At 39.3% G+C, this 15,704-nt stretch overlaps 1 protein-coding gene across 2 annotated transcripts in view; it reads left to right on the top strand.

Moving 5' to 3' along the window:
• The first annotated feature begins 1,987 nt into the window (after nt 1–1,987).
• Nucleotides 1,988–15,704, top strand: part of CHUK (component of inhibitor of nuclear factor kappa B kinase complex) — a 33,974-nt gene continuing 20,257 nt past the window's right edge. For both annotated transcript variants that reach the window (XM_068548364.1, XM_068548363.1), the window contains exons 1-9: nt 1,988–2,148; nt 6,296–6,390; nt 8,517–8,631; nt 9,284–9,353; nt 10,203–10,291; nt 11,465–11,554; nt 11,695–11,819; nt 12,008–12,115; nt 12,724–12,859. In XM_068548364.1, coding sequence (XP_068404465.1) covers nt 2,044–2,148; nt 6,296–6,390; nt 8,517–8,631; nt 9,284–9,353; nt 10,203–10,291; nt 11,465–11,554; nt 11,695–11,819; nt 12,008–12,115; nt 12,724–12,859 — 933 coding nt within the window. In that variant the 5' untranslated portion in view covers nt 1,988–2,043. The remainder of the gene's footprint in view (nt 2,149–6,295; nt 6,391–8,516; nt 8,632–9,283; nt 9,354–10,202; nt 10,292–11,464; nt 11,555–11,694; nt 11,820–12,007; nt 12,116–12,723; nt 12,860–15,704) is intronic.

Here is a 15,704-nt window from a genome sequence, read left to right as displayed (position 1 = left end):
TAGGCCATAGGTGAAATTATGAGAATGGATGGAAATAGGGTGAATACAGTCCTAAGCTGAAGATGACTACCTGAGAAATACCAATATTTAAGGAGTGCTCGGAAATAGAGTGATCCAGTAAGTACACGGAGAAAGAGCAGAGAGAGAGAGAGAGAGTGATCACAGGAGAATGCCAGATCTTGGAAGCCAAAAGAAAAATAATTGCTCCTATATACTGGGCACTTATGGCCCAGACACTGTTTTACTTAATCCTCAAAAAATATCTATGAGGTAGGTATTATTACCTCCATTTTTTACAAAACAGAAAACAAACTAGCAAACTTGAAGATTATGGAGCCTGAAGTTAACCAGCCAGGATTTTTTTTTAATTCAGAAAAACCTCAAAAAGTGAACTATGGGAAACAACCCAGTTCCTGCGAAGATGGCCGCTTCAGGGTCTTCAGGTCCTCAGCATCCCTTCGCAGCTCTTCCAAGTGAGAATTATGGGATTTTGGCCCCACCTGTGGAAATCAGATACACTTCAGAGCTAGATGCTGTACACCTAGCAAGTGAGGGCTTCATACTATTAGAAAAGGCTGCCACAATCATCTGTGCAGTCTGCCCAGCTCTAAGGGACATGTTTTTGGAGGTACCATTTGCCACCTCCAAGTCTGATGCTCCAGCTCCATGGCTAGCAAGCACATATAGGAAACCAGAATCTCTGATACCGCACACAGGTTACTGATGAAGAACTACAACACAACTTGTTTTGTATCATACAGTGATCAACATTCTCGTTGCAATATTCAGGGATTCTGGTGACAACAGACACTTGCTCTGCCAAAGCCCATTCAATGCTTCCACAGCAGCCAGCAGCACTGCTGTGGTGCACATGCTGTATCCACCTTGAGAAGTCTCAACATGCTACATCTGTTGTGGCACAATCATGTGTCACAAAGTGTTAGCTGGAATTCTATGTAGTTCGTAGGCAGGGCTGCACAAATCATGGTTCAAGTGCACATAATCTCAAACGAGGTTCAAATGACCACACTTAACAGAGCTGACACATTTCTTTAGAGAATTTAATTCCATGCTGATGTTATACCTTGGAGTGATTGATGAGATCCCCAAGTTCCGTGAAGCATACAAGCAACTCCAAGTGAAAACGGGGAGCTGGTTCCCCTATTCTAAGGCAATCTGCCACTCAGAAGCACTTCTTGTTGCACCAATAGCATTCGGAAGCTTGCCCCTGCAGCCCTGCATTGCTCATGGGAAACAATCCCCACAATGAGGAACTACCACGCTGGCAAACCCACAACTGGGGGTATGCCTGACAGCAAGCTCAGTGAGGGCGTTTAGGGAGAAGCTCCCGAAGTCAGGAGGAGCATTCTTTACTCCAGAACAGCGTCACATCCTTGAGTTGTTTGGGGTTATAGGGGAGATCCTGGAACAGGTGTATAGGAAGTCAAGCAAAAGAAGAGCTGACCTGACTGTCAATGGAAGATGATTAATCATTTAAGAGAAGAAAAAAAACTATGAAGCCTAATGCATCAGTGGGCCTGTTAGCGCAGAATTCTTTCTAGTTCTACGGATTTCGCAATATTCAAATCCTTGGTGGCCTTTGCCAGTGCCAGCTCAGAGGGTGGTGAAGCTGGAGGATAGATGGCAGAGGTCTGAAGAAAGGTGAAGTGTGGACAGGGGTGGAGACGACGTGACGTTTAGAAAAGACGAATACGGGAAAGACTGGTTTGGAAACTTATTTAAAGGGAATGAAGGGTTTGGAGGGATCTTATATTTTTGAAGACTGGAAAAATACATATGGGTTCTCTCAGCCACGAAAATTCCCAGGGCACTTCGAATGCATTGAAAATGCTCGCCTCCTCTCCCCACCATTTCCCCGGCTGGGCTCCTGCGGTCCCCGGGAGAAGTTGGGGCGGGGTTTTTCCTGCCGCAGTTAACGGAAGTGACGCATCCTCTCGCGAGAAGAGAGACCCGCGAGCCTCGGCAGCCCGGAACCGGCCTCAGAACAGTGGCGGAACGTGAGGCCGCTTGCCCTCCCGCCCCATGGAGCGGCCCCCGGGGCTGCGGCCGGGCGCGGGCGGGCCCTGGGAGATGCGGGAGCGGCTGGGCACCGGCGGCTTCGGGAATGTTTGCCTGTACCAACATCGGGTGAGGCGGGGCGCGCGAGGGAGCGGCGGTGGGTGTTTGTCAGGGCGCCTGTGGAACACAGTGACTGTATGTGAGAGATTGGTGGTGAGACCTTGGGCAGTATTGTGGGCCAGTGAGCGTGTGTGTGTGTGTGTGTGTAAGAGAGAGAGCGCACAAGTTGTGTTTGTGAGCCTGGTGTCTGAGTCCGAGGTTGTAGTTGAGGTCCTGGTCATTGTGTGTGAGGTAGAGCTGTTATGGGGAACTTTTGTTATGACTGTCAAGACGTGACAAAGTGTTTACTGAGCGTGACGGTTCGTATGTGTCCCTCTGAATGTAGAGTCAGGGTGTGTAAGGCAGACGCACATCAGAGTGTGTGTTATGAGCATAAGTGGGGGAGAAGATGGGCCTGCCTGTTGGAATGTGTGTTCATGTGTGTGCTTGGAGGCCATGTGATGTCTGTAGTGCCTGGAGTAGATAAGGACGGTGTCATGGTGGGTCCACAGTTAAGCTTTTGGACGCATTGGGTAGGCTTCGGAATTGGGGACGCGTTCTAGGTAAGGAACAGTGTGAGGATCAGCTGGTGAAAATGATCATGGCTTCACAAGGGAAGGAGATAGATTGAGGGTGAGGTGCTCTAGCAGGTGGAAGACAGCCAACATCAGACTTGGGAATTGTGCTTTGATTTAACTGAAAATGCTTAACCATTGTAGCAGCAGCTAACAATAATGTTTGAGCCAGTCTTTTGATACACCAATAAAAGTTATGAACCCTTTCCCTATGCACAGATGCATACCCACACAACTTTATTCATGGCCGTTTGAGGGGGTCCATGCTCTCTTGAAGGACATTCAGAGACCTGTTAGGTTTATAGACCCTGGAATAATAATCCCTGCAGTATAGCTTTTGTTTTGTCATGTATGAAATGGTTATAATAATGTATATACATCACGGGTCTGTTTGAGAGTTAAATAAGGTAATGATGTGTCTAAAGCTAAATAGAGTACCTGGCCCATGGTAAGCCCTCAGATGTTAGCTCCTGCTGCTGCTGTGTTGTTGCTATTGTCATCATCTTCATCATCATTAACTGACATTAAAAACGGAAATGTCAAGGTGAAAGTGGTGTTCTCAAAGATTTTTTGTAAAAGATAAATCTGTGTGGAGAAACAGATGGGACAAGATGAACAGTTAAGGTATTACTAAAATGCTTGCATTGCCCTATGAATTAAGAAGTGGATTGAAGAGGAGAAAGCCTGATTTGCTGTCCTAAGAAATATGGGTGTGAGTAGAGAGCCCACCATATAGGGTAGATGGGAATCTACCTGGGAGGAATAGGCTTGTTTGTGTGGCAGTTGCAATGACAAATGTCACTGATATAACTGAGGACATTTTGTGAAGCAGGTTTCTAGATAGAACATAGGAGGGAATCTTGGAGACAGGGAGAAAGGAAGGTGAAGGACTAAGGCATTAAGTACTTTGACAGCCAGACAAGTAGTAAATTTAATAATTTTCACCATCAGACATAAGGCACTCAAAGAGTAAAGAGAGGGAGCCAAATAATTCCAGCAGAATATTGACTGTGGTCTTGTTATCTAAAGCTCCCCATCAGTCTGGTCATAAGAAAAAGAAGTAGGCATGCTAGCATGCTTATGTGACTGCTTTGCTTGGTCCCTGGCTGGGGATGGATGAATACATCAATTTTTTAAAAAAATTGTGGTAAAGTATGTATAACATAAAATTTACCATTTTAACCATTTTTAAGTGTACAGTTCCGTAGCATTGTACGTTTACATTGTTGTGCAACAGTCATCACCATCCATTTCCAGAACTTTTTCATCTTCCCAAATTGAAACTTTGTACCCTTTAAACAATAATAACACCACCCCCCGCCCCCATTTCCTCCTCCCCCCAACCTCTGGCAACCACCGTTCTACTTTCTGTCTCCATGGAATTCATCACTTTTTAAATGGAAGAGATTTGGGTCCCTCTAGAATCTTAGAAATCTCTCAGGAACTTTCCAGATGTCCACAGTGGCCCTTCCCCAGAACTGGGATGTTTGACAACTGAGCCTGTAGTGAGAAAAGAAGAAATACTCTGTCATAAGACTTGAAAACAGCATAATTACTTTTTCACTTACAGCTTTGAGTTTACAGCTTTCAAGATCCTTGTGTTTTGGTGGAAGCCACATCTCAATATTTCACCTGTGCTTCTTAAATCATGAGAAAGGGAAAAGGATGTGAGATGGTTTATTTAGCTGATTACTGTGCTGGGTGCTGATGGTACCAGAATCAACAAAAACAGTATTTTCTGCCCTCAAGGAAATTTCAAGCCTAGTGGGAGAAGTAGACACTTTAAGTACAATTTGGTACCCTATATAATGAAGGTACTTGTAAAGTGATGTGGAAGCATGGCAAAATAACCAAAGAACTCTTCCGAGGGAATAATAGGGTGGCACATCTCAAAACGTGTTTGGAAAAACTAACCTTGTGAAATGCTTTGAAAAAAGGACACAGTGATCAATACATTGTATAAATGCTGCATATAATATTTCTTCATTTGGAGAGTCATAACCCACATTAGCATATTAAAAGCTCTGTGAAGTCCTATAGTAAAGAAACTAATTTAACTTAGTATTTTCCAATTTTTTTAATTGTTAAAATGGCATAACATTTGCCATTTTAACCATTTTTAAGTGTACAGTTCTGTGGCATTAAGTACATTCACATTTTGTGCAGCCATCATCACCATCCATCTCCCGAATATTACCTTCTTTTTTTTTTTTAACACAGAACTCTTCTTTTTTTGTTTTGCTGGACATCCATAAACTTTCCACAGAACATTCTTTGTGAAAAGGTAGAGTGAAGAAGGCCTTCACAGAGTAGGTGAAATATAAACTGAGAAGTTGAAGGATCCTATAGGATGGGATCTTTTCGAAATAGATAGCTTCCTGCCTTATTCATATGATAATTTAGGACTTAATGTTGTTCATGGTTAGATTGACTCCCTGGTAGTAAAAGCTTACATGGGACCTAGCAGCAACTGGGTACCTACGCAAAACAAAAGAAAGGTTGAAGGGAGGGAGGACAGTGGTTAGGTTGGATTGTAGTCTGTGCTAGGTTCTTACTCTCTATACATCAGCTGTCTTATCTTTAGCTATCCCCCATTTCAGACCACCCCATACAAGCTGTCTTGCTTCCTGTTCCTGGGCTGCATTATTACTGTTGCCAGAATGTGATGAGGTCTGGCTACTTCCTGTAATGTGCATCAGGTTGGGTTTAATTTCAGTTAGAATTGGCTAAATTACTAGTCATAGAGGCAAGAGCTGTTAGGTTCATTTTATAGATCTGTAAATATACAATCATTGTTAAGATTTTTTTTTTAAATTTTTTTTACTTTTGGCTGTGTTGGGTCTTCGTTTCTGTGCGAGGGCTTTCTCTAGTTGTGGCAAGCGGGGGCCACTCTTCATCACGGTGCGCGGGCCTCTCACTATCGCGGCCTCTCTTGTTGCAGAGCACAGGCTCCAGACGCGCAGGCTCAGTAGTTGTGGCTCACGGGCCCAGTTGCTCCGCGGCATGTGGGATCTTCCCAGACCAGGGCTCAAACCCGTGTCCCCTGCATTGGCAGGCAGATTCTCAACCACTGCGCCACCAGGGAAGCCCCATTGTTAAGATTTTTTTAATGTCATTTGAAATGCAAAGGTTAGGAACTAATTTTGGAGTTTTTTTGTATTAGTTTTGGTCATCTTAGAACTATTTCTTGCTGTTGAGCCTGGGAACCCTGAATTATTCTCCTCATTCTAGTTATGCTGGAGCCTGGGGCCCTTGTTAGCTGTCTTGACTAAATTCAGAAAGGAGTTTACTAGGGAGACAGGGCCTTTGTATTATTCTAGCAGTATATGTGAGACAGTGTTCTGAAGAGATCTGTTATAGGATCAGCTTCAGTGACTTTTTGCTTGTGTGCTTTGGTGTGTTTGAAGGTCAGTTTTAAAGCATTAGTTTAATAGTCTCATGGTTTACCTGGCAAAAGCATTGGCTCAAGAGAACTGTGGGTAAATATGTTTAATTAGTAAAGCTAAAGAGTTTTGTTTCCCCGGGTTGGCATTTCTTTCTTAGCAAGTAAATCTGCACAAGAACCTAATTTATAATTTTCTGTTGATTTTCTATTTTGGCAGGAACTTGATCTCAAAATAGCAATTAAGTCTTGTCGCCTGGAGCTAAGCACCAAAAACAGAGAACGGTGGTGCCATGAAATCCAGATCATGAAGAAGTAAGTGTACTTGATGACTTAAGTTTCCCCAGTTTTGCAGCCCATCCAGATGTCATCATAGGGAAGGAGGCTAGGAATCTATTCTTCTTAGGATCTTTTGGCGAACATATTTTTCTTTCTCATTAAATATATGTGTTCTATTTCAAGTAATAATATCACATCATGCTTAAGTAGGTTTAGTTTAAAAAGTCAGCTAGGTATTATCAGACTCAGCTTTCTGAGAGCAGAATCTGTTTCTTCTAGATCTTGGGCAGTGCTCATCTATTACACTTTATAGTTAAATAACAATCACTACTCTCATTTCTTTACTCTCACCTACTTTGTTAAACAGTGTATCTATTGCTTTGTAAAAAATTATCTTCAAAGTTAGTGGCTTAAAACAACAAACTTGGTATCTCACAGCTTCTGTGGTTTAGGAATTTGGGAATGACTTAGGTGGGTGGTTTTGACTCAGGAGATCCCTCCTGAAACATCTCAAAATGTTGACTGGAGCTACAGTCATCCAGAGGCTTGAGTGGGGCTGGAGTATCCACTTCCACGCTTATTTAGTGTCTGTTCGTTAGAGGCATCGGTTCCTCACCATATGGGCCTGTCCATAGGGAAGTTTGAATGTCTTCCTGACATGTCAACTAGCTTTCCCCAAAGTCAGTGATCTGAGAGAGAGCAAGTTGAAAGCTGACATATCTTTATGATCTTTCCTCAGAGGTAACACTCCATCCTTTACAAATAATTTTTTTTAATAAATGTATTTATTTTATTTTATTATTTATTTTTGGCCGCATTGGGTCTTTCTTGCTGCACGCGGGCTCTCTCTAGTTGCAGCGAGCAGGGGCTACCCTTCGTTGCGGTGCGCAGGCTTCTCATTGAAGTGGCTTCTCTTGTTGCGGAGCGCGGGCTCTAGGCGCGCGGGCTTCAGTAGTTGTGGCATGTGAGCTCTAGAGTGCAGGCTCAGTAGTTGTGGCGCACGGGCTTAGTTGCTCTGCAGAATGTAGGATCTTCCCGGACCAGGGATCAAACCTGTGTCCCCTGCATTGGCAGGCGGATTCTTAACCACTGCGCCACCAGGGAAGTCCTACAAATAATTTCTATTTGTTAGAAATTAGTCATTAAATACAGCCTGTACTCAAGGGAAAGAGAATTAAACTTTTGAAGGGAGAAGTAGACATATTTTAAAACCTCCACAGGTAGTGTGCTAATATGTGCTTGCAAATAATTCTTCTAGTTGTAACAACAACCCTGAGTTTAGGCATTATCTCTATGTTATAGAGCAGGAAGTTGAAGCTTATAGAGTCATACAACTGGTAGGTAATAAGAGTCTGGATTTGAAATAAGTGCTTTCTGACTTCAGTGTTCTTGATGCACTATAATGGTTCTCAAACTTGGCTGTGTGGCAGAATCACTAGGAAAGCTTGTCAACAATATAAATCCTCAGGCCCTACACATGGAAATTCTGTTTCTTAGGGTCCCTAGGCCCTGGGAATCTATTCCAGTTTTGAGATCCACTGCATGATAATGATGATGATGATGATGATGATGATGATGGGATGATATATTGCTAAGTTTAAAAAAAGATGTTAGGAAATAGTATATAATGTGATTCGATATTTATTGAAAAAAATGTATTTGTGCACAAATTAAAAACTGGGAGGAAATATGCCAAAATTTTAATAGTGATTACAGCTGGGTGACACTGTAAGTGATTATGGGAGCGGTAGTATGATATAGGCTTTGGAGCCAGACTGCCAGATTTGAATCCTTACTTGACCACTTACTCGTTGTGTGATCTTATGTTACTTAACCAATTTGTGCTTCAGTTTTCTCCTGTGTGATGAAACTCTTAATAAATCTACCTATAGTAGGATTATTGTGATAAGTAAATGAGTTAACGTATGTAAAGTGCTTACTACTTGGCATATAAAAATGTAGTAGTAGTAATTGTGATAGTATTTTTATCTAGATTTTCTTTTTAACAAGTATTAATTTTTAATTATACAAATGAGAGATTAGAATATTATAAATAATGTCAGCCTTTCTTCGCCTCACTGCCCCCCAATTAACTACCATTTCAAACTCAGTCCCTTTTCATTGGAAACAAATTTTTTATTATAATGTTTTCCCCTTGTTAGGTTGAACCACGCCAATGTTGTAAAGGCCTGTGATGTTCCTGAGGAATTGAATTTTTTGATTAATGATGTGCCTCTTCTAGCAATGGAATATTGTTCTGGAGGAGATCTCCGGAAGGTAGTGTGGATGTTTTGAGATGATGAGATAGTAAATCACGAACTTTAGCAGTGTTCAAATCCCACTCAATACAGTAGAGTAAGAGTCTGGAGTGTATGGCCTGTGATCTGCTTTTGTGGCTGGTTTCTTGTTACAGCAGCAGAGTTGAGTAATTGTGACAGATTATATGGCCTGCAAAGCCTAAAGTACTTGCTTTCTGGCCCTTTGCGGGGAATGTTTGCTGACCCCTGATTTAGAACATGCATTTTTTGTTATTGGTGGTGCAGTTTTCAGTATGGGACTGTATTGATGGTTTTAGTCCACAGTATCAATGTTTAAAGTGTTTATTAAAAAGTTGTTTTCTCTGTTGCAAATCTTTCTCTCCGATCTCATTTTAAACCTACCATATGGCTATCTTTACATATTTATCTGTGAGATTTTTCAACTTCTATTTCAAAAACTTTCTCCCTTTATTTTTACTTGTATAAACCTTGTCATGAAACTTACATGTCCTCAGTATGGATTTGGTAATTTTCCTCCTTATATTTTCTTAATCATGACTTATTTTCTTATTTGAGTATTTTCTCAGAGTATAATGATTAATGATTAATGTATTGGTATTACTGCCCAGCAGTATTGGCAATATACATTTTTAGACTTTTTTTTTCTTTAGCTACTCAACAAACCAGAAAATTGCTGTGGACTTAAAGAAAGCCAGATACTTTCTTTACTGAGTGATATAGGTATGTAATCAATATGAAAATGCCATCATAATTTAATGCCCCTTTGGTCTATAAAAGATTCTATATACTACTTGGGAATTAGGAGAATTGTTGATGTACTGTACAAAGCATAGGTTTTTAACTATAAGAAACTTTATAAGAAATTTTTTATCTATAAGAAATTATTAGAAAAATTTAACTATTACAGTTGACGCTAAGTTAAAATTAGGATATTTTGTTTTTTATTTTTTGTGTTTGGCTAGGTGTCCATTTGACTAATAGATCTTCCAATTGCCAGAAAAAAAAATGGTGTGAAATGACCTTATTGAGTTGTACTCCTGCTCCCTCCCTGATTAACATAGTAACTTTATTTACCAGTGACATTGCATCTCATGGGCCCAGGTTCTTTTAGGGTGAAGTCGCTTTTTAATCATAATTACTCCTGCAGAATTCCTAAAATAACCAGAACATAGGCCCTTGGAGGAAGTTCAAAAGCCCAGACTATGCTTCTCTGTATATTTTGATTTTGCTTCTTTTCTTAGGTCATGGAGGCAAAAGTCTAGTTGAAGAGGGTGATCTAGGTCGGAAGGAAAGGCTCCAATGATAAATACAGGGATTTTCTCAATTGCTTGTTCCATTTCTTTTTAATATTAATTTTCATAAGTTAAATGAGTACATGTTATAATTCTGCAGTATTTGTTACTGGATTTTCTGTGGAGAAAATCTGAGCTTCTATTAAATCATTAATCATGTAGTTATGATGGTCCATATAAATTCGAGCATCAGAGCAGATCTGTACAAAATGTGAGATGAATTTTTTTTAATTCAGTGTTGTTTATTACCTCAAAATACATTTTAAACTTTATTTAGGATCTGGGATACGATATTTGCATGAAAACAAAATTATACATCGTGATCTAAAACCTGAAAACATAGTTCTTCAGGATGTTGGTGGAAAGGTAGGTAAAACCTGAAGAAATGTTCATGCCAATCGAATAGAGTCTCCATGATGTAGTTTAGTCTTTGAGGTTTGGTGCCCTCCATAGCATTCTATACTTCATCCCAGCCCTCACTACACTGAAGTGTGGTTTTGTGTTTAGTTGTTTGTCTCCTCTGCTAATACAGTTAGCTCCATTAGAGAAGGAACTACACCTTGTTCATTTCTTTTTTCCAGCACAGTATCTAGCAGAGGTAGGCAGTGAGTAAGTAATTTGTTAATCCTTACAAAGCACATCCAAAAAACACACACATCCTCCGTCTGCTTTAAGAAAAAAATGTGTTTAAAGTATGTTTCTTATTTAAGAAAAGCAAAACAAAACAAAACTCTCTCTCTTCCCCAAAAGTCCTAAGTTCTATATTTAATTAAAATTCAAAACCTTGATTCCTCAGATTCCTAAAAGAGTCATCTTGAGAAGAACCAGAAATTGTGAATTGATTCCTGGAACGTATATTTTTATCAAAGTAATTTGAGCAGTTTTCTTGCTTCTGGTGCCCAAATTCCATTCCAATAAAGACATAAAGCCAAGAATCTGAACCTTGAATTGGATTGTGTGGCCTTAGGTAGTGAAGATAATGATCAGTTGGAGGTGATGAAACCTTGATGATGCATCTTCTCTTAGAAGCCCTTTGTGTATGCTTTGCACCAACTATTTGGGGGTTTTTTTGTATCCTGAGACTTCAGGATATTCTTGAAGTTAGATAGGTGTTTACTCACATTGATCCACTCTAAAATGGTATGATGCTTCTTACAAGTTTGGAAGTTGCCTTTGCCTTCCAGTTTTAATGGATCAAGCTTATTCTGAATATACCAAAATAAAAATTAATAGCCAGTCTATATTTAGTTTTTACCATATGTCAGACACTGTTAAATTATTTTCACTATTTCATTGATTCCTAATAGCAATTCTGTGAAGTAGGGATTGTTAATAATACCATTACATAGGAAACTGAGAAAAGTTAAGTAACTTGATCAAGATCACATGGCTATTTAAATGATGGAGCTCAGGCTTGAAACATGTTTGTGTTATTTCAGAGCCCATGCTCTTCACCACCACCCTCTCCAGAGCCTTATAAGAACATCATTGCCTTTCCTTTTCAAACTTCTCAACCATTTAATACTTACTATTTTGCAGATTATGCATAAAATAATTGATCTAGGATATGCCAAAGATGTTGATCAAGGAAGTCTGTGTACATCTTTTGTGGGAACATTGCAGTATCTGGTAAGACATGTATTGTTTCTTTGACTTTAATTGTACAGGATTCTCATTCTTATTTCTGAAGGTTGTGAATATAATAGTTCAGAACTCATGTAGCTTTTCTCTTATAGTGTTGATGTTTAAAGCATTTTTTTCTTTTTAAGGCCCCAGAGCTCTTTGAGAATAAGCCTTACACAGCCACCGTTGATTATTGGAGCTTTGGGACCATGGTGTTTGAGTGTATTGCTGGGTATAGGCCTTTTTTGCATCATCTGCAGCCATTTACCTGGTAAGCAATGGAAGAGAACTTTGTTATGATTAATGGGAATGGAAATTTTCAGTTGCCCGCTTCCCCCCCAGCCTTTCTTTAAATGGTATAATTGCTTTTTAACACATAATTGAATAAAATTAAAAGGCAGAAATTCTTAGTGTTTGTGAGAATCAGGTTGTCAACTGAGGTAGCTTTTGTTTTTATAGGCATGAGAAGATTAAGAAGAAGGATCCAAAGTGTATATTTGCATGCGAAGAGATGACAGGAGAAGTTCGGTTTAGTAGCCATTTACCTCAACCAAATAGCCTTTGTAGGTATGTATATTTTAGTTGAGGAAGTTTGCCTCAGCTTCTTCAGGGTTGTAAAAGAACAGTAGAGTTGTTGTCTGTTTCAAGCAGCATTATCCAGTGGAACTTTCTGTGATGATGGAAATGTTTTATATCTGTGCCGGCCACATGAGTATCTGAACACTTGAAAGGTGGGTGGTATGACTGAAGAACTGAATTTGAAATTTATTTAATTTTAATTAACTTAAGTGTAAATGCAAATAGCCACTTGTGACTAGTGGCAACCATATGGACAGCACAGGTCTAGTGGAAACAAGAACTGCCATTCAACTGGTTGGCTTAGGTGCTAAGAACACTCCTGGGATACTATGGTGAATGGGTTCCTTAGGGAATGGAACTGGATTCACCTGTTGGAGTTGCCGGTAACTTGCATATGTGCGTTTGGGGTTGTTTTTTATGGAAGAAAAGCTTGTCATGTGTCATTTCATGAATTATTTGGAAGTGAGATATAAAATGATTCAAATAATGACAAAGGAAATGGACAACCTGTAAAACTACCTTTTCTTTTTTTTTTTACAAAGCTAAAGGAAAATTGGAACGTAATGAGTTTTATCCCATTTTTGTATGTTTTCTAGTTTAATAGTAGAACCCATGGAAAACTGGCTACAGTTGATGCTGAACTGGGATCCTCAGCAGAGAGGAGGACCTATTGATCTTACTTTGAAGCAGCCAAGATGTTTTGTATTAATGGATCACATTCTGAATTTGAAGGTTAGTTTGAATGGGGTCTACTTCATAAGACTTGCATTGAAGTTAACAAACTTATTTGGAAAATGGGCATAAATATATTTTAATAATCTTTTCCTGATGCTTATATGAAAAAGAAGATGATATCCTTAGAGTGGATGCATTTTTATTTCTTTAGTAAGCGTTCTCAGTTTTACTTTGAAATGGTCTTGTTGATTATTCCTTTGTAGCATCTTTTGGATTTTCCCCTTTCTCATATTGGTACCATTTCACCTCATTCATTTAGGTCTAATCATACTAGATTTGGTTTGGTGAGGAAGGTTCCTACCTGGCTTTCATGCCTCTATATTTCCTTTCCATCCTACAGTCCATGCAACATGAACTGCCTGTCTCATCTTCTGAAAATGCTTTTTTATTCTCCTGTCCAAGAGACTTAACAGTTCTCTCTTGCCTACCAAGTCAAGTCTAAACTGATCTGCTTGGCTTTTGGGGGCTTTCTTAATTCAGGTCCACCCCATCCAAGTGCTTGTTTCGTTTCTCTTACCCTTTACTTCTCTTAGGACCAGCTTGTCACTGCTCCTTATGCCATCAAGCCCATTATGCATTTTTGTGCTTTGACAGATGCTTCTGCCCATACTGATATCTATCTCTGTGTATCTCCTCACCTACACTGGCACGTATTCAACTCTCCTTTTCTCTGAATGGTCTGTACTTCACAGTTTGTCATTTAATCATTTTTACTATTATATATTCTCTAATTGTTTCTCATCTCCCACTCATGCCTCTCTGTACAGATTGTCTTTTCAATGCTAGGATTGTTTTTACTACTTTTATTAACAGTTGTCTACCCTACCACCACACCATCCCTATGCCGGCATTGTGTACAAAGCAGGGCATGTTACCAGGTTCTCAGTAAATATCCAGTGATATGAATGAGAGGTTCTATTATGCTGTATACCCAAAAACAACTCTCATCTATGGTCTTTTCATATTTGTTGATTGCTTGTAGCAGATAGCATTTCTAAAATTGAAATGAGAAAGAAGTAGTCATATAACTACTACATGAGAGTTTTACTCTCATGTTGATATACTTTTTTAAATAGGAACTTGAGGCCATGTTGGTGTCATTCTTGGCTGACATTGAAAAGATATCTGGTGTCATGATTTGGTTTTCTTCTACTGTGCCAAGGAATAAATCATCCCCTAATGTGTTAGACAAGCAGGACTTGGTGACACTCTTTAGTTCTTTGTTGCCTTCAAAAAATTTTGGTTTTTATCTCAGATTTTTTTTTGCCTTGTCATGGTAATCATAGCATCACTTTTACTTGGAAGGGGTCTGTGAGCATGTGCTTGTCATAGAGCATGGGGAAAGAGTCCTTTTGTGTTTTGTGGTTTATAGACTTTAGTCAGTTTGCAACACCACAGTTTGCATATCTGTGAATCTGGGCAAAAAAAAAAAAATTTAAAAAAAAATACACACACACACACACATATACTTACTTATAGCTCAGGTACAGTAATGTCTTCTTTAAAAGATCAGTATTATTTTGAGGTTGTACAGAATAAGGTATGTGTAGGGTACTATTCATAGTAGTTCAGGGATGCTTCCCAGATGTAATAATAGGACTGAATTTTGAAGGATAAGGAAGTGTTAATCCTGGGAATGGGCAGGAGGAAAGATATACAGGCAGGGGAATGTCATGAACACAGAAGCATGAACTGCAAAACAGGTTGGTGTTATTGCAGGGCATTTTTCTAAGGTGTTTATTACATTGTTCAAGGAGGGAATGGCATCTGTTTTATTTTCATTTAAAGAAGAAATCAACAAAACAGTTACTGAAATATTTCTTTCCCTTAAAAAAAAAGTTTAGCGAGTCTGCAGATTTTTCCAACTATTTATAATGAAAAACTTTATGTAGCAAAGTTGAAAAAAGTATACTGAACATTCTTTGCTGCTAAGAGTCGCTCCTTAGCTTTCTCTTCTTCCATATTACTTTTCTTCCTTTTCTTTGGCAGTCTCTCCAGTTGTATAACTTTAACTATAAACTGAATATGGATAACTTCCAAATTTATCTCCTTAGTTGTGACTATACAACTCTCTGTGGAGTATTTATAACTACACTTGGTGGTCCCACTTATCCAAGACATAATTCATTAAAAACTGAGCACGTTTGCTCCGTTAGTTACTTCTGCAGCTTTTCCTGTGCCTCTTACTTGCACTGTCACCCTTCCAGTTACCTAGGTTGGAAACTTTGGCTGTCTGACTATTCCATCTCCTTCAATTTACATATCCAATTATTTTGTGAGATTTATCTTTTGAATGTTTTAACAATTCTGAACTTGCCAGGTTCTCAATTTAGAAAGCCTTCCATAGTTCCCTTTCAAAGTCCAAACTCTTACATTGGTATTCAGAATCTATCTTGGTCTCATTTCATCCTGCACTTCCAGGCTTAGCTCCTGTTATGCCCTAAGGGGTCATCATTTTAGGTACATTTGAACTGAATAATTTATATTCTCTGATTATGCTCATCCCTTTCTACCTCTCTGCCTACCTTGTTGTTTTCTGCCTAGAAGAACCTTTCTTCCTTCAATCTTTTCTTGTTCTAATCATTCTTCCTTTTCAAAGTATAGCTCAAATAGTGCCTCCTTTATAAAGCACCCCTCTCCTCCCACCAAGTAATCTCCTTTGGAATCGGCACAATATTTTACATCATTACAGTACCTATTGCATTTTGCATTGTATTTTAGTTCTTTTAATGTTTCTTAATATCTTTTATTTGACTATTATCCTATGGAGGGCAAGGATCAGTAAGTTACTCAATATGCATACCCATTACTAGCACAACACACTAAATAGTATGTACCATAG

Source organism: Eschrichtius robustus, chromosome 7 (genome assembly GCF_028021215.1).
Source record: "Eschrichtius robustus isolate mEscRob2 chromosome 7, mEscRob2.pri, whole genome shotgun sequence".
Lineage (NCBI taxonomy): Eukaryota > Metazoa > Chordata > Mammalia > Artiodactyla > Eschrichtiidae > Eschrichtius > Eschrichtius robustus.
This window is presented reverse-complemented; position numbering and strand designations above follow the sequence as displayed.